An 18,134-nucleotide genomic window follows, 5' to 3' on the forward strand; every position below is an offset into this window, starting at 1 on the left:
CTTCAAACACCAAACCTTATGGAAGGTGCCTAAAATTTGCCTAGGTGGTTCTAAAAGCTATTTTGCAACAGATTAATTAAAGCAGACAAGCTTCATAGGGTCACAGAATATGCTGAGTTGGAAGGGACCCATCAGGATCATTGAGTCCAATTTCTGACACTGCAGAGGACCTCCAAGAATCCCACCATGTCCGTGAGAGCATTGTCCAAATGATTCTTGAACTCAGACAGGTTTGGTATCTTTTTTCTTTTCTTTCTTTCTTTTTGCTATAGAGGCAAATTCTCTTTATAACAGCTTCTGATGTTTCAGACAACCATTATGACAGGATGAAATACTTCTCTGTATTTAATTATCAAGTTTTTAATTTGAATTTTTCAGGAGACTGGTTGAGTAGAATCAGCAAAATTGTCAGGCAAAGGAATTTTCTAAAAATAAAATGTTGTTAGCAAGATACTCAGTGTGCATAAGATGAAGGAATTTATAAATAGATTTGGGAAGAATTGAGCTCATTGTAAAATAAATCGAAGATAGATTTTTAGGCGTATGGCCATGTCTTAAAGTTACTTTAAAGGAGCCTAAATCTCCACTGTGGAGACTTTGTCTCAGTCTTTCTCTGGCACCAGGTATTCTCCAGCCCCACAATGAAAGGCAATGGTAGGAGAGAGCCTGTGTGCAGGAAGCAGGCACAAAGCTCACCAGCAATCAAGGGATCTCATTATAAATGAGCTTTTATCTCCTCCCACCTCTTTTTTGTTGTTGTTGTTTTTTTGTTAATCCAAAGTGTCATAAGTAGCCTCCCTGGAAAGGAAAGTGCATCTATCAGTGGGAGTGGCTCCCAGGAACCTGTTGGCTGCTTTGTGGTTGAGAGCAGGAAGGTTTTGCAATGCAAGCTGCAATAAGGGCCGTGCCTGGTGTGGGAACAAGGAGTAGCAAAGAGATGGAGTCAGTGTGAAACCATTCGGTTTTGTGAGAGCTCTGCTTCTGAGCTGATGCTACATTTACTCAAACAAAAGTTTACTTTCAAGGAGATGGAGGGGATTCTTTATAAAATTTTTTCCAGATGTACCATCAAGGGAAAGAAAAAAGGAAACAAGCTGCACAAATTATTGTTAGGAAAAAAAATTTTTTCTGTTAATGATAGTTTCTCACAAAATCTCACCGTGCTATATAATTGTATTGTGTCCAATTAATTGCTGCTTGTAATATGTTTCAGCCACAGTGTAAAATTTGTTTAGACATTGTAAAAAACATTAAAAAAAAAAAAAAATGTCGATTTGACATATCGTGTTTAAAAAAATGGAAGTCCTGCTCAGCCTGGCTGTTAGCCATTCATCTTAGCTATGAGACCTTTTAAAGTTGCTTTTGAATGAAAATATATCTGGAAATAAAATTATTATCTGAATTTAATTACAATATTTCAGTTTCCATTCCAAAGCCCATGATTTACTAATTCCTCATAATTGGAGAGATAAGCCTTATTCTTATGTTCTCAAGCCAATTAGATGATAAGTGAAAGTGCCTGGGCAAACAGTTTGTCTGTGTCAAGAGAGGAGAATTGAGGCATTTTGTTTCAATGGGAGTACAAGTGAGGTGCAGCTAGGAAGGTTTTTGTTCAGCACCAGGATGAGTGAATCACCAGGACTGCTCTTTAAGGCTGCCCCCCAGTCTCCCCATGCTTTGGTTTGTACTGGGGAGTGATCTGGGCACACAGAGCAGGCTCCTTACAGCCTAATCCACACCAAAGCTTTTGGAGTGTAGCTGATGTTCTCCAGCTTCCCATGGATCCTCATCCCCAGAACAGAGTGATTCCAGTACCAGAACCTGTCCAGAGTGATTCCCAGCACTCCCCTGCCACAGAGGCCTCTGTGGGCTTTCTTTGGTGGCACCAAATGTCTCACTGCTCGGACCTGCTCATATTGCACTGTAGGACATCTTGCAGTGACATGATATAAATGTGATGAATGATATACTTATAATCTAATAGCAAGATAATTAGCTGCCAGTGAAGAAGAAATAGTAGTTAGAGCAAATACAAAATATTTTAAAGAAGAAATAATAGATTAAATAAAACACACTTCTGCTGTCTTTCTTATACACCATATTCTTTTAGTATTTAAATTTATACTCTCTTGGAAGCTGAGGGAGGCTGTGGATTGAATATAAAACTCTTTGTTCTGTTTTCATATTTGGTCACAATGCTGCATTGGAGTGTGCACCAAAGCAGAAAGAAAATGTGTTTTTATTAATTGAATATTGGGGCTTTTTTCTTGCTTATCTTATTTGGGGAACTTATTTTCAGTCTCAAATGAGATATTATTAAAAATTAGTTTTAAATCCAGAAGAAGTAAAAAACAAGAAGGAAATAAATCTCTTTAACTGCTTTCAAATTACCTTGTTGGCATGCCATTTTCTATTACTTTCATTCATGTTTTGCTACTGTATTGCAAGCAACACTGACAGCCTGCCCTTGCTTATTTTTTATTTGCAGTTCTATTTGAGAACATGAATACATGAATATTTTATCTGACTGCTTCACAAAGCAAGAAACTTCTCAGGGAATTGCATCATTAAAGAGCTTGGTTGGGATGTTAAGAATGTAGCTTGATTTCAGGGGCCTAATCTTCATGTAATAATATGTTCAAGAATTGTCTTTCTGCTTTCTGACTTACTGGTCGCAACTGGAGATTGTGAGGAATGCCTATATTTAAAAAAACATTTGATTTTAAAAAACACCTAAATTTAAATCTCTTGAATAAGTCTATTTTTGTCCCCTTCTTCTGATGGCATTATTTCCTTTCCAGGAACAAACTTGAAAAATGGTGAAGTTGCTGAAGTTTGCATTACATGTGATTTTTATGGGATGGAGCAAACTGCCAAAAATCACTGGGCTTGAGCAGATCCAGAAAACCAGAGTGGTCATGTAAGAATCATGAATGTAGACTTTTATGTGAAATTTTATCTGCGTTTTTTGAATGTTTTTCTTCTGACCATGGAAAGATACCATGAAAGACCAATGAAAGGATTGTTTTAATTTATTGAGCAATTTGTTCTTGTGTAACTCCTAATAGGGAAACTGAAAGTGATCAGAGAGAAGCATTATTTTTGGATTGGAAAGTAAGGAATTGGAACATTTAGTTTTAGTAATAATGGAAACTGCAAACAATTTTTGTCCTTTAGAATCCTTCTTACTGTCTTATTTCATGATGAGTGGATAATGGTCAATGTCATTTCCTTGTGTGGTAGCTCATGTAACTGATGCACAATGGATTACAGTATGTGTCAATGCTGATGAAAACAGAAAACTGATTTTTCTAATAGCAAATGTCACAATGTAATGTTAAGATTATGTTCTTCTGATATAGGAGAGAGATTTTAAAGAATTATTTTAAATATGGCTACCTCAGCATTGTTTTCCTCAGTTTTGCATAGGTGATAAAGAAATCAAGCTGATTATATATCTTGACATTAAAGATTAGGTATATAAGTATACTTAATACTTAGGTATATTTAATACTTAAGTATGAAGTTCTTTAATTGTTTGTTTTCTATGTACTTTATAATCCCCTGGTTTTTACCATTGCTTTTACTATGCTGACCCTCCCAGTTCACCAGGAGATGTACTGGCTGCCTGGAAATGTCAGGTGAGCACCAAAGTCTGCCAAAGCAGATTCTTACAGGGTCAGATTCCTCCTCTGAGATAACAGCTGTTGTACTGAAGTATATCAAATGTCTTAAACATTTGAACTGATATATGCCAAAAGGTGTGGGAAAAATTCAAAGATACAATAGCAACACATGGGTCTCAGTTTAGTGAAAGTGATTTGAAGGGAATAATCCTTATTTCCAAAAGTGAAACACAAATGCTCATATACAACTTAGCTGAGTTCGGTTGCTTATAAATATGCATTGTACATTTGATTATTTTCATTTTAAAGTTCTTCAGTGAGCAGGGTGGTACACACACCTTCTAGTCCTGAGATAATAGAATCACAATCCCTTATGTCACAGCAACACACAGAGATTTTTTGTTTCAGTTCTCTAATTTTGCACAACTTTTTTGTTGAAACAGGCTGGAAGCCATATATAATGTCTCCTAAAATAAGCACTACCCTCATTCTTTGAACGTATCCAGCTCCTGTTTATTTGGTAAATAGAATCTCTGCATGGATGTCCAAGGCATCCCAGGACCCTGGTATACAATCGCTACTCAGCAACCTTTACTTGACTTTGTGACCTTATAAATTATTTGTCAGTGAGCCAGCTGGGTTAGAATCATCACAATGAGTTAGAAAATTATTCTCTTTTCCTTTCTGAGAGTTAACTATTAGTTAGTAGTGCTTGTTTCTGTAGAGAGGTTTGTCTCTGTGAAGGAAAGTGATCCTGATACATTAGACATTAATTTTTGTCATTGTGTTTAAAAGGCTTCATTTTACTCAGATGTCCAGAGACTTAGGTCCAGAATTCCCATTATCCTAATTAGTTCAGTGGAATGAAACTACTCAATGCATTTCCAGGCAATTATTTCACCCTTCAACTACTGGCATGATCCTAAAAGAAATAGATCATGCCATTTATGCATTCCCAGAAATACACCTTGTTAGCTGTGCAATGGAGTTAGGAAATCAAGTGCCTAAGTAATGGAAATGCTATAGATGTGCATTTTGAAAATTATGAAAAAACCTCGAGACTCTGTTGTCAGTGTCATGTCTTAGTTTGTGGCATTTCCTTTTCAAGAAGTGGATAACAAAAATAACAAAGCAGTGACCATGATTCATCTTCATAATGGTACTAGCACTGAGTGAGTGCAGGCCAGAATTTTGATGCTATTTGTATATTTGTTTTAGAACAAATGCATTGCTGTCTTCAGTGTGACAAAATTATTCAAGAATGGGACAAGGAGGCTGAAAACAAGGATTCCAGTTGTCACACTGAATACTCTCATAGTAGCTAGAGGCTCAGGGGTTTTTTGGTGTCTAATTGAAAGCAGAAGTAATAATACTGATCATGCTAAAATTGTGACCATTGTTGTTACTGGTGCAAGTTTTCAACTTCTTGCCCTGGAGGACATTGACTTGTTTTTGGAGATGAATCCTTTAGGTTCCCACAAAGGAAGTTCTATAAGAAATATTTGCTATTTGTTTTGGGTGATATGTTATTCTTTTGAGTGCTTTTATAGTTTTGCTTAGTCGTTGTAGAAAATTTATCTCTAAAGGTCATACTGGCAGTTATTTCATAGACCCAAAATAGCTGATTTTAACACATTTCTTTCTCCCCTCTTTCAAATAAATCCTGCAACTGCTCTGAAGCAGTGCTTTTGACTAATGAGAGCTATTGCCAGGCTTCCCTGTTATCACACTTTGTTAGAAATGTGCCTAACATACAAAAGTGATGGCTCACTGGGCTTTCATCACTTAGCCACCATCACAATTAGGGTAAGTGTTTTATTTGGAGCTCAGTGATTCAGTTCAGATCTCTGTAATTCTCAAGGGAGGCTGCTCACAAGGGCAAAAATTCAGTTTTCATACAGACTTGTCTTCAAAGTCGTATATAAAACACTACCTTAAAAGAACAGCACTGTAACTGTGGGGAATGAATTGATGGTAACCTGGTAGAAAGGTAAAATACAGCACCACTACATTAAGTAAGACCAGATGTTTTCCTTTTCTGACTAAGAGTCTGTTTAGACATTTGTAGCATCTCTTTGTGTTAGGCCAGTTTCATCATATTTCTCCTTCTGTAGATCATTTGGTACATGGATCAGATACAATTTTATCAAAGGCCTATTCACATGCGATAGAGCAGTCTCATGTTCTAAAGAGAAGCGAGTTCTCTGATTCTCTCAAAGATGTGAGCAAATTCTGCACCATATTGGGTGCCCTTCGGCTGCAGGTGAAGAATTCAACAGCTTGTGGGAGTGCTAATTAGTGCTAATAATAACTTCAATGACCTGCCTTGGCTTTAAAATGCCTGACAGAAATTGCCCTGTCCTTGAAGGACAGAGATTTTGTTTCTGTGTATGTCTGATTAGGTACGCTCATGCCTACTTGTTCCTGTGTTTAGTGATCACACACAGTTACCAAGTGAGTGCTCATGTGTGAATAAAAAAGAAGTGGGTGGTGTTGGGAAATCAAGAGGAAGAAAAGGCAAAGAGACCTCCCAAAAATACTACCCCAATATTCCATTATTAAAGGGATTTCTCTTCTAGTCTAAATAGTCTTATTAAAACTAGAAATAGTAGTAGGAAACCATTGGATTAGGAAGTGGATTATTCAAAATTAAACCTTGTCTCTCTCATTTTGTTACTTTTTTTGTGGTTACTCTGCTGAAATATATATGGGGGGCCTGAGGAAAATGGAAGCAGTCATTTGAGCAAACACACAAAAAGCTCCTAAGTATGACATTTTTATTTCATCTGGATAATAGGTTGCTGATGGTGCAGAAAACAATTGTATTTTCAAGGACATTGCCCTAGACCTCTCTAATATAAATTTTATTAACATTAGCTAGAAAAATCAAGTACTTTATGAGCTGGAGTGACAAATTAGGGGATTTTCTAACCTCCCTTTCTTTTGCTAAAGTGATTTTTGAAAATCAATCGAATTTGAGGAGAGGAAAGGTCTTTAAAATACTAATAGGGGCTTAATTGGATAACGGAAACACTGGTAAGGTAGCAGATTTATTTATTTTTTAAATTGAGGATAAAAATTTCAAGTTAAAAAAATGTGACTCAATGTTTAGCTCCTAACTAGACATTTGGCTTCAGTGCTGCCCAAGCAACTCTAAGCAGACTTCTTCCCCATCTTCCCACCCTCTGACTCCTGACCTTCAGTAGTCCCAGCTAAACTGGTTTCTTAGTTGCAGAGTGAACAAGATCAGGGAGCTTGTCCAGCTAAAAAGTAGGATGACCAAGAAAAAATAGGATTGTTTTTCAGCTGGATCAGTTTCCAAGCTGATTGGCTATAGGAGGAATTGCAGGATCACTGCATGACTCCAGGAGCTGTGCTGGCACAGGGGAGAGCCCTCTGAAGTACTGGCAGCAGTGGCCACAGGCAAGGGCTGCTTCAGCTGTTAATGTCACCAAGAGGGTCATGAGCAACAATCCTTCCCTTTACATTGAGATGTCTGCCATCACTGCACACTGGTGAAGTTCAAAGCACAAAAAGTCAAGTATATGAAGCCTTGCTTTTCCCCAGAGCTGCAAAGGTGCAGAATGTATTTAGTCTCTTTTTGGTTGCTGTTAAAGAGTATAGTAGAAATCAAAGAGCAAAGAATATTCACATTTTATTGCCTTATTACAGTCAATTAAGCTTGCTCAGGAGCACAAATCTGAATTGAGGCACTAACATGCTGCACAGCTAGAGGGAAAATATTGGTTTACTGCATTTTCCAACTACCCACACCATCCCAGAGAGTGCAATATACAATCAGTGTGGAAATACCCAAGGCAGTGTCTACTCACAGAAAGTCTTTGGGGAAAGCTACTACATTTTTATGAAATGAAGGGATATCTGAAACAAGCAGTCTTCCATCTGGAAATTCTAGGGATTCAGAGTGTTCTGTAGTACAACAGTTGTGTGGCTGTGTTGACTTTGAAAAACAGAAACACGGGTAGCCAGTAGCTGAATTGTGACTTAAAGTAAGTTACAGAGGAGCTGTAAAAGATCCTTCAATCACTTGTCATAGACACAAGATTAATCTGTTTGGATTGCTCTGGACTTGGCCCAGAATGTATGACAGGGAGATCAGAAGCAATGAAGTGCTGGTTTGCAGTGTACCAAGTGCTGCTTTGATGCCTGTGTTGTAAGAAATCTTTCTCCGTTCAGAGTACCCAGGCCCTGAGCAGATGTCTGAGAATTTGTTTCCCTTCTGCACATCAGGATTATCACAGTCAAAGTATCCAAATTGCTTTTCTCCCTAAAGCCATTCTAAGAGCTAGCATTGATACTTCATAGATTGAAAATAACTAATAATTTAAATATTTTTAGTAGGTCCATAAATATCATCAACTCTTTGATGGTGTTCAGGGGAGTAACATTTTATTGAAATTAACAGAAAGAGACATGTTAAGGCCAAGCATCTATCATTCAGTGGAATTAATTGACTAGCACTTGATGTTCTGTAAAACTGAACATTTTTAATGTATGTACACAATCTTCATAACCTAGAATAGAAAGATAGAAAGGGGCACGGAATCATAAGAGAAATCCTAACACAAGATGTAAATCCTCTGAATTTGCTAAAATTCCAGAGGTGGCATTGTGAGAAAGGATGTGCAAAAATTCCTCTTGGATGGAATAGTACATCATACTCCTGGTTTTATTTTTTATTTTTATTCTCTAAGAATCTCAGTAGTAGCTGTGCTAATTTTTGCTACCTAAAATTCCAGATAGAGCACAATGTATTCAGCAGCCTTTCCCATTGCCACTTCCTGTGAGATATGATTTGGAGAGATTAAAATAGCAAGCAGCACAAGTGTCTCCTCTGGGAGCTGGATCAGAGACTGTAAGTTTGCTCCATTGCATTCTTTAGGGTGACACTGACACTACCAAGCCAGAAGGTGCTGAGGGACACATTTCTTGGCTGAATTTTCATACAAAAGCTACAGTTCTTTTAAATTAACATATTAAAGTAAAAGATCACATTATGGTCACAGAGCATGTGAGAAGAGACTGTGGCTATTTAATGGCATACTTCAGGATTATGCTGAACTCCTCTCCAGGAAACTGTGGAGATTGCTCTTGGGATGGAGGTAGAGTTCTGACAGAGAGGGAAGGCACAATAAGTTTTGGGAAAGAGTATGTGCTCTGTGGGGCACACTGCTGTCCTGGTGTAGGATGGAGGCTGAAGTGTAGTAAGCAAACTCTCGTGCTCAGCACACATTCTGTGTATTTCACTGTGTTTGAAATGCTGTTGCCTTACTGGCTGAAGGAATGCTTTCAGGGGTTCTTTGTTCTCTGCCTCCCTTGGTGTGCCCCAGAGAGCAGTAGGTGTAGGTCAGCTGGAACAGGGGGAATTGTCTTTGTGTTGGAGGCAGTGCTCTCAGCTGCTCTCAGTGTTCATTGCAGAGCTCTGCAGTCAGCCATGGGCCTGGGATAGTGAGGCACTCAGCCCAGCTGGAACAGAGATGACTGAATTACATTGTGGTGGTCAATGAAAACCAGAAGAGTAACTTCAGGACTGCTCACTGAAATGTTGTGTGTGGGAGCCTTTTCAGAGCTTTGTTGGGATTTCTGATAAAAACACCTCATTAGTACCTCAGCTTTCATGACCAATTGATGTCATCTACTAAGAAAACAATAATTTATGATATTCCTTACAAAAAAATGGTTCCAAATTAAAGGAACAAGCTCTACTTTCTATTTCTGGGTAAGCAGAAGGTAAGCATGATGGATAGAGACCACAGTAGATTTTCAGATGATGTGCCAGCTGGCTCTCTGTGTAACTCCTAGTGCTGCAGAGATCCACTCACTAATGCTTTATGCTAGTAGATGCAGTTTTTATATTTGAGTATTTTCCATTCCCTTCTTTCTTTCTTTTAGGTCTAGACTCTAATTCTACAGTCCCACTCTGCTCATTTCTGTACTGAGAGAAGAGCAAGGCAGAGAATTAACTGTACTCTAGTCACAGTTCCCTCCATTTGCTCTGTTTCTTGAAAATACACAGAAACTGCATTGGAGTTACTTTCAAGTGTTCAGAGAAGACTCCATTTGTCTCCTGGTTGCAGTTGGTCCTTAACTTGGAAAGCAGATTTGGGGAATCCTGCACAGATTTAGCCTGTGAAAGTCTTGTTCTTGAGGGTGAACCTCTGCTCTGGGTCATGCTTCATCCAGCTTACTCTCATTTGCATAAACACATTAAATGCAATTAGGGCTGTCAGGTTTGCTTGTTGTTTAGCTAAGCACTATGGTGTGGGTGGCAATTTATATGTTGTCGTGGACAAGCTATTTTAGTCAGGATCAGTTATGAAATTGTTCAGATATTTGAAAGGTTATAAAGGTGCTGACTCTAGTGACTCACAGAAGAGTGATAGCGAAGCATTAATAGGGACTGCAGTCTAGGATGAGACATTAAAAAGGAGTTCAAGTAGATACCAAGGACTTGATTCAATACCTCTAGAAGGTTTTGGGGCATTTTTACATAATGTAATTCAGTAAGAAAGAAGAATAGTTTACAGAGATGTATTTGACACAACAAACTGGAAGTTAATTCATTTCCACATGTCCTAAAAGTACTACTAATTCGTATTGTTATTTCTTCCTCATGGTTCAGGCACTGAAAGCAATACTCTGCTTCAGTAAATAGTAATCAGTTTCAGAAATGCAGTAGCTTTCATGTCTTTCTGAAAATAATTATAAGGGTTTTAAATAGTATCCGTCATTCATACAAATAATTAAACTTTTAAACATTTTTTTTTAAATATTTAGCTCTCTGGTGAAAGAATTACTTGCATAATACCATTCAAAATATTTTTTTGTACAGAATAAAAAATTGCCCAAACATTTCCTCCTCAAAAAGAAAATCAGAGCTTCTTCCATGTCCCTTCCCTTCCTAGTGTCAAACCCTAAAGAGCAAACTTTGAAGGCATTTATACTGTGATCCTAAGTCAAAAGTACAAGTGACATAAATATCAAAACTAGCAGTACTATTTCACCACAACACATCACAAACAAAACCCAATAAATATAACAAACCAAAATACTAGCCTCTTCAGAATGAATATTATTTTCTAACACCTTTTTTTTTTTTTTTTTTTTGTCAGAAAGCCCACATAATTTAACTATTTGTATTGTTATAATGACTCATAGAATTCCAGTCAAAGGTAGGTAAGTTCTGGACAAGTTTTAGTCGCAAGACATGATAATTACCTGTATTGTATATTAATTATACAGTGATTTGCCTGGTAAATAAATTAGAATGTATTTTGATAGTACATATGTATTTATATATTTTTAAAAAAATTATTATATCTATCTATATCTATATCTATATCTATATCTATATCTATATCTATATCTATATCTATATCTATATCTATATCTATATCTATATCTATATCTATATCTATATCTATATCTATATCTATATCTATATCTATATCTATATCTATATCTATTACTACCACTAAAGAACACACATACACACCACTGCCACGTCGATTTGCCAGAATCTTTAATCTGAGTGACTTTTGGAAATGCAGATTGGCAAACATGGAGTAAAACCTTGATGTCCTCCAACATCCATTATGACCCATTGCTGCTGAAAGGGAGAAGAGTGGTGCTTGAAAGAGTAAATAAATTCCTCACTCTGACACTATAGATTACTTTGAGCCTGACGTGTAAAGCAGAGCACAAGTGATCTAATACAGACAAAATTTTAAAATGAAATAATTCCTCTCAACTGTGTTTCTATCTAATGGTTTACAATGTTAGCATTAAGATACAAGAGAGCATGCCAGTGTAGCAGAATTTTAGGGCAATTTGTCAACTCCAGACACAAAGCAAAATCAAACATATGTGTATGTTTTTATTTTTGTCCTTGGACCTGCTCTGTCATCATCTCCTCCATGGTTCAGTGCCTCTCTCTGTAAGCAATATACAAATTTAGAAAAGGCTTTTCAGATCAAATATTTCAGAACAGCAGAAGTTCAAAGGTTTGTCTCATAAAATTTGGGTTTTCAGATTGGACATGCTGGTTTAATTCCAGAGAGCATTATGCATATAAACACCTTGTTTCTTCATATTCAGTATTTCTACATCTCTTTTTTTTTTGTCATTTGTTGCAGTTGGAGCAACACCAGGAATTCTGGAGGCCAAATAGGAGCCCAAATATAAACAGTATTATTGATAAAGATTCAAAAGACTTTACTGGACTGGGCAAGCAAACCAGAGAATTTCTGCAATTTTAGCCAACAACTCCTGTTTGTGCAACCATCTTGTTTTAGAAGCATTTCAGCACAATCAAAAGCTTTTGTTGGCTGATTATCATGGGTATGTGGAAGGGTGTGCAATCCTATGCAGTTAATGCTTTCTGAGACCATTAGCAACTGTAACAATCTGAAATATTGAAAGGAACAAACAAGAAAAAGTTATCATAGTAATTTAACTTTAAATCCAGTATATTTTTCTAGAAGGAAGTCTAAAAAGTGTGAAAGAGGTCATTTTAACTTGGAGCATAGACATTAAACTTTTTTTTTTTTTTTTTTTTTTTTTGCAAGGGTCATAATTCACATTTGGCCTATGGCCAAAGCAGTGAACTTTATCACCCAGTCTTGGCATGCACAGATAGATGGTCCCTTCTGTCTCTTTTGCCAGTTATTGCTCATGTTGCCAGGAAATCTTAATCATGCTGCTTGGAAGTGGCTGCTGGCCCATCCACCTGCTGCCAAGCTATTCCACTGTGTGAGGAGTCCGACTCAGCTTCAGCAAACAGACTCTTAGCTCCATCTAACATAGGAAAAAAGGTCACTGTGCTAAGGCCACCCAAGGGGACCATATGGTGGGAGGACTTACATCATCACTATTGCACTGCTGCTTATGCAACCCTATTAACAACCCTTAAAATTCACATGGACTTGCCATAACTAGGTTTTCTAAAAGAAAACCTGTAATATAAACCTAGAGTGAACCACAAAATAAGAAGAAAAGAAAAATGTTCTCTTTAATAATTAGTCATAGAATGGTTAGGGTTGGAAGGGAGCTGAAAGATCCTCTAGTTCCAGCCTTCCTGCCATGATCAGGGATGACTCTCATAGGTCAGGCTGCTCAGGGCCCCATCCAATCTGGTCTTGAACTCTTCCAGGGATCAAGCATCCTCAACTAGGTAACATCTTCCAGTGCCTCCCCATCCTCTGAGCAAAGAATTTATTCCTACTACCTAATGTATAAGTACCCTCTTTCAGTTTGAAACCACTGCCCCTTGTCCTGTCACTGTCTGCCCATATAAAAAGTTCCTCTCCCTCCAATTTATAAGCCCTCTTAGGGTTCTGAAAGGCTGCAATAAAGTCTCCCTGGAGCTCTCTCCAGGCTGAACTCTCCTCTCCAGCCCCAACTCTCTCAGTCTGCCTTCATAGGAGAATGAAGGCCGTCTTTGTGGCCTCTGGGCCCACTCTAACAGGTCCACATCTTCCCTGTGCTGAGGATCCCAGAGCTTGATGCAGTATGTTTTTATTGATACTTATTTTCCATTGAAACTGTGTATTTGTATTTAAAAGTAATTCTAGCCTTCTCTAGTTTGAGGAAAAGGAAGATCATCAGTTAAGAAGTTAAGATGGCAGTGCCACATCACCAAGAGCTGTTCTGTATGTTCAGATTTTTCTGGTGCCACAGGCAAGCACTATTCAGACAGCAATAGTCACAAGAATATAATGCTCAAGTTCATATGAATTGCAATTCACTGGTGAATTTAGGCTCCTCATTAAGATGTTCAATCACTTGCTTTAGTAGAAATATTGAAAGTTGTTTTGTGCATGGATAGTTCCTTTGTCAATTGGGTTCCTGTTATTGTCTCTCTTCATGGGAAAAGCAAATGACCTTCTTTTAGTAAAACTATGATTATATTTTGCATCCTGTAGTGAAAAATTATGTCTGAAATCATATTTGTAGGTTTTTCCAGATGACAAAAGGAAAAATAACTGGTTTAAGTCATAGGAGTTTTGATAGAATTCCAAGACTCTTGGGAGCAAATCTTAAACACAGCCAGTCAGAAAATGGCAGCAAATAGTTTTGCAGAACTTTTCCTGATAATATCATAACATAGATCATTAGTGTAATGGGTATCTGAACTTTCAAATTTCAGGTCTTCTTGGACCCTTATTTTTGTATGTCACAAAATTTAGCTCCTGAATCCCTGTTTAGGTGATCTAACTAGAAGGGATGTGAATTTAAACTTCAGAGGTGATCAATAAGTCCATTGAAATAAATAAGAGATATTAATGGTTTTTAGACTTGTTTCTGTGGGCTAACTTTAGTTCTCTGTCTCTACAGTTTACATGGCTTTTGAATCTTCTATGGTTTTTTTGTGTTTCTAATAGTTTTTCCACTTCAGGTAGAAATTATAATTTTGGTAGTTTTTTGGATCTGATAGGGTATACCTTGCACATTGCATTTTGTTGAGGAATTTTATATAGACTTTGATATATATTTGCTATACCAAATATCTCTTGCATCTGTAATCCAGTTGGGCAATAAAGAAAAGATAACAGCTATTCAGATTTTTGTATAATCCATTCCTATGGCCTGTGTATAATGCTAAGGTGATGATAGCACTGCAGTACTTAAAACATAGCAGAATTGGATGACAGCTGTTGCCTTCTCTTTTGGGCAAAAAAAGTGCAGCTCACTGCCAGCTGTGAGACTATTGAATAAGTACCAGCTCAACAGCATGCATTTTCATCTTAACTAGTGTATAACTCTGCTCTACACAAGGAAGTGGAATAATGGAAAATATTCCCACTTACTTTTATGTTTACAAGAGAAGAATCAAAATAAATAAGAGCTTATGTATTGTTAAGAAGAATCAAAATAAATAAGAGCTTATGTATTTTTCACATGCTTGTAGAAAGAATCATCTTGGCTCAGTTTCAGGGATGTTATTTTTAGGTGCTAATTTCTCATTCCAGATTCTGCTTTTAGATAATGAACCTTTGCCAAAAATGCTGAACTTCTTTCTTGCTATATAAATGTACAAGAAAACCATAGCATTTCAGAAACCCTCTGGTTTTTTTTAAGAATAACCCTGTCTGTGTTTTAAATTTGGTGTTGTCTTTGCTTGGTAATGCATTCCATCTTATTCTGCATAATTAAGTATAAAATAAGAACCTACAATATATATTTTTGTATATACATAACTTGATCAAAAATATTTACATACTTTCATCTAAATTGATTTACCTGCTGCATTCTAGTTCTTTCAAGTTCTGATTTCTTTATGTGATTTCTTTTGCTGTGTAGGTGGATTCAGTGATGCAGAAAAAAATTTGAAGTAGTTGTTTATTTTCTGGGTACAAATGAATGACCAAGACTTTTACACAGTGTTCTTCTAGAGAATGGCTCTCTCATAGGTAATTGCTTGTGCTAGAATTATGTACTAGACACTCATCCCTGAGAAAGCTTTGCACTCCTGATAGTTGTACTGTTCTATGCTGCAGTTCCTGCTAAAACAAGAAGCAAGCTCCAAGATAGGAGGATATCCAGGTACAACAGATACAGTGCTCATGCAAAGCTGTCTCCACTTGATAGCATTAAAAGTCTTCTTATGCAGAGCTAAAAGCTTTTCTCCCTTCCTTAGTGTGAAGTAATGCCTTCCTGTCATTTGCATCTGCATTGAGGCAAACTAATCTGCCTCACTGAGAAATGAAATGAGGAAAAAGACTCCCTGAGGTTCCCAGGTGCAGCCAACACACAGAGAACAAGCAGAGCTTTGCTGACAAGTCAAATGGTTACAGAAATAAGGCAAGGTTTTGACAACTGGGAATTACATTATCTTGTGGCCAAGGATGGTGTGGCTGAGGTTGGATTGGAGAAGGATACCAAAGGAGTGAAAGATGCAGAAATACACATTATTGCAAATGGACTGTTGGAATTGGACTGATTTAAAAGTGACAAGAGATGAGGGTCTTAGTTCAACATAATGGAATACCAGGGCCTTTAGCCTTGTAACTACCCCCTGTAGCAGATCTAGTTAGGCTGTGGGGAGCCTGTGGAAGAAAATGTAATAGATTTTTTTGCATTTTTAGAAATAAACCTTCTCTGCTTCTGAAAACAGTCTCTTCCCTCAACATGCTGTGAGCTGGGCATATCTGCTAGTGCCAATATGACATGTGACATGTTGTTTGTGGCTCACAAGTAAGGTTTTCAACTGCAGAAGCCATGAGCAAACAAGTGAAGTCCATGACACAGGAGTCCTAGGTCACGAGGGGAAAGGGCAGTGGAGAGAGTGAAGGACTGACCCTGCTATAAATGGTGCCACAGCTCGTGGGGTGGGAGGATGTGAGTGCAGGAGGCAGGACCTGTGACAGTGAAAGAACAGGGGGACAGTGACTTCCTCCCTCTGCCTGTGGATCTATGGGGAACTAAACTTTGACCACGCAGTGGATTCTGAATAGATCTCAGCAAAGATGATGGGAGAAACCCCAGACTAAACTTAGTGCTCTTGTTTTAGGTTCTCTTAAAAATACAGAATTGCTCAATGTTTCTAAATAGCTTTCTAAGGTTCAGTGACTCTGAAAGATGTGCAAGCCTTGTCTGCTAAACCAGTCCAAGTTATGGCATTAATTGAAGTTTCTCACGGTGTTTTAATTCAGGGATTTTATATTGTTCAAAGTTAAACCCAAGGAGAAATTTAATGTGCAGAATCAAAGAAAGGTGGTCCTGCCTCCTGTAGATTGAAATCACAATGCCTATTGCATTTAAAGCATTTTTGTAGCAAATGGTTTCTAAAACTGTTAATATAAATTAACAAAAATACAAAACACAGCTGCAGTAAGGGGCCATACTTCTGTGAATGTGCTTATCTTGCTTTATTTCCAGCCAAGGAGAAAACTACCTTTACCCCCTCCAGACTTAGAGTACTAGAAATGTGGTTAGATAAAAAGGAAAACTAATTCTTGCTTTGTATACATCAATAATGAGGTCAAACATGGCATTATCTTTGTCAATCACATCTGAGAGGTTTTAAGAAATGCAGTTTTTTGATGCCCTGTCTTACTCAGCAGTCACGCAGATACTGACATAATGTGCAGTGTCACAAATGCATAGAAAATGTTTGTAAAACGATGCCAGTGATAAAGACGCTTCACAGCACTGCTCAACAAAACCTACTGCAGATGTATCTCCTTCACTCAAAATATTCATCCACTTGAGATGAAAGGCAGTCTGCATTAGGCAACTCAGAAAATGAAAGCTTAAGCACTGTCAGGTAGCTGGAAACTTTGATTTATAGTAGGAGACTAAATCTGTCACACAGAATAATTCCAGCCCAAGAAGATTATAACATTATCAATTCAGTGAATATTTTCAACATAATACATTATAAAATTAGATTCATCAGAAATTTTGCTAAAGGTCAGATTACCTTAATCCTATAGTGTCAACATAAATGGGTTCTCCCTGGGAAATACTTGTGGTAATTACGAACAACTACATTTTCTGATAAATACGGACATAAATAAATGCCATATTTTAGGGAACATAGCAGCCAAACCCAACATCCTGGTGAACAGACAGTCAATACTACTAAATTTTTATAGCATAGACATTTTTTAAAAGTTCATGATCAATATTTATATTTGATAGTATATTACCTTCTTCCTCTCCTTCATATGTATTTGCTGAGACGATGATACAAGAAAGCAATAGAAATGAAAGAAGTTGCAAACTTGTCATTTTTTCTTTCTTTGAATGAGAGTTCTGCTGAATTCTGCCAAGAGATGGGAAAAAGAAAGAATTACGAGTGCTTTGCAAGAAATTCTTTGCCCGTTAATCATTAACTTTGATTTCTTCTGTCCCCTGCTCCGGTTTGTCCTTTCATGGGTTTTTCCTTTTAAAGGAAATTGGAATTTGCCTGTTTCCAACCTCTTCCTTTTTATTTTATGCCACTTGTGGCAGAAATAATTTGGAACTGGATCCTCTTACCTTGTTCAACAGTGCCCAGCTCTGAACATAGACTTGAGGGCATTTGTTCTCTGAAATACAGCTAAAGGCCAGGGCAACCAGCTTGAATTCAGCTGGTCAACAGCTCAGTCTGAACACATTGCAAAATAAGGGCAAGAGCTGAAGGTTAATCTAAATATTTCATTAACATAGACAAATCTCAGCTAGGCAATCATCAAAATTTTACATATATTAAACACTTTTCTTATTCCAGTGATTCAATCAATACCAGATTTTGGATAATCACAAGGTCTTTCCTTTCAAATTAGGTGAAAAATTTTAACACATAAGACATTTACTAATACAGTACAATTAACCAACATCTCTCTTCACTTCCAATAAGAGAATGATAAGAAACTGTAGGTACTAAATGTAGGAGTCATTTCAGAGGAAAGGTTTCTACTAAAATAGTGTAGTTTACACTGGAAATCAGAGCAGAATTTTAATTACAGCACAGTGCTTACGTAGTCAACAATGAGTAAGTAC

General features: G+C 37.3%; 1 protein-coding gene across 2 annotated transcripts in view; it reads right to left on the reverse strand.

Annotated features, from left to right (window-relative positions):
• The window catches only part of LIPC (lipase C, hepatic type), a 39,958-nt gene extending 22,207 nt beyond the window's left edge, over positions 1-17,751 (reverse strand). Inside the window, exons 1-2 of one of the 2 annotated variants that reach the window (XM_056499740.1) lie at positions 17,631-17,751; positions 17,300-17,415 (exon numbers count right to left, since the gene is read on the reverse strand). In XM_056499740.1, the coding sequence (XP_056355715.1) occupies positions 17,300-17,381 (82 nt within the window). In that variant the 5' untranslated portion in view covers positions 17,382-17,415; positions 17,631-17,751. The remainder of the gene's footprint in view (positions 1-17,299; positions 17,416-17,630) is intronic. The other variant, XM_056499741.1, reaches the window with a different exon arrangement.
• Between the last annotated feature and the right edge of the window lie 383 nt (positions 17,752-18,134).

Source organism: Oenanthe melanoleuca, chromosome 10 (assembly GCF_029582105.1).
Source record: "Oenanthe melanoleuca isolate GR-GAL-2019-014 chromosome 10, OMel1.0, whole genome shotgun sequence".
NCBI lineage: Eukaryota > Metazoa > Chordata > Aves > Passeriformes > Muscicapidae > Oenanthe > Oenanthe melanoleuca.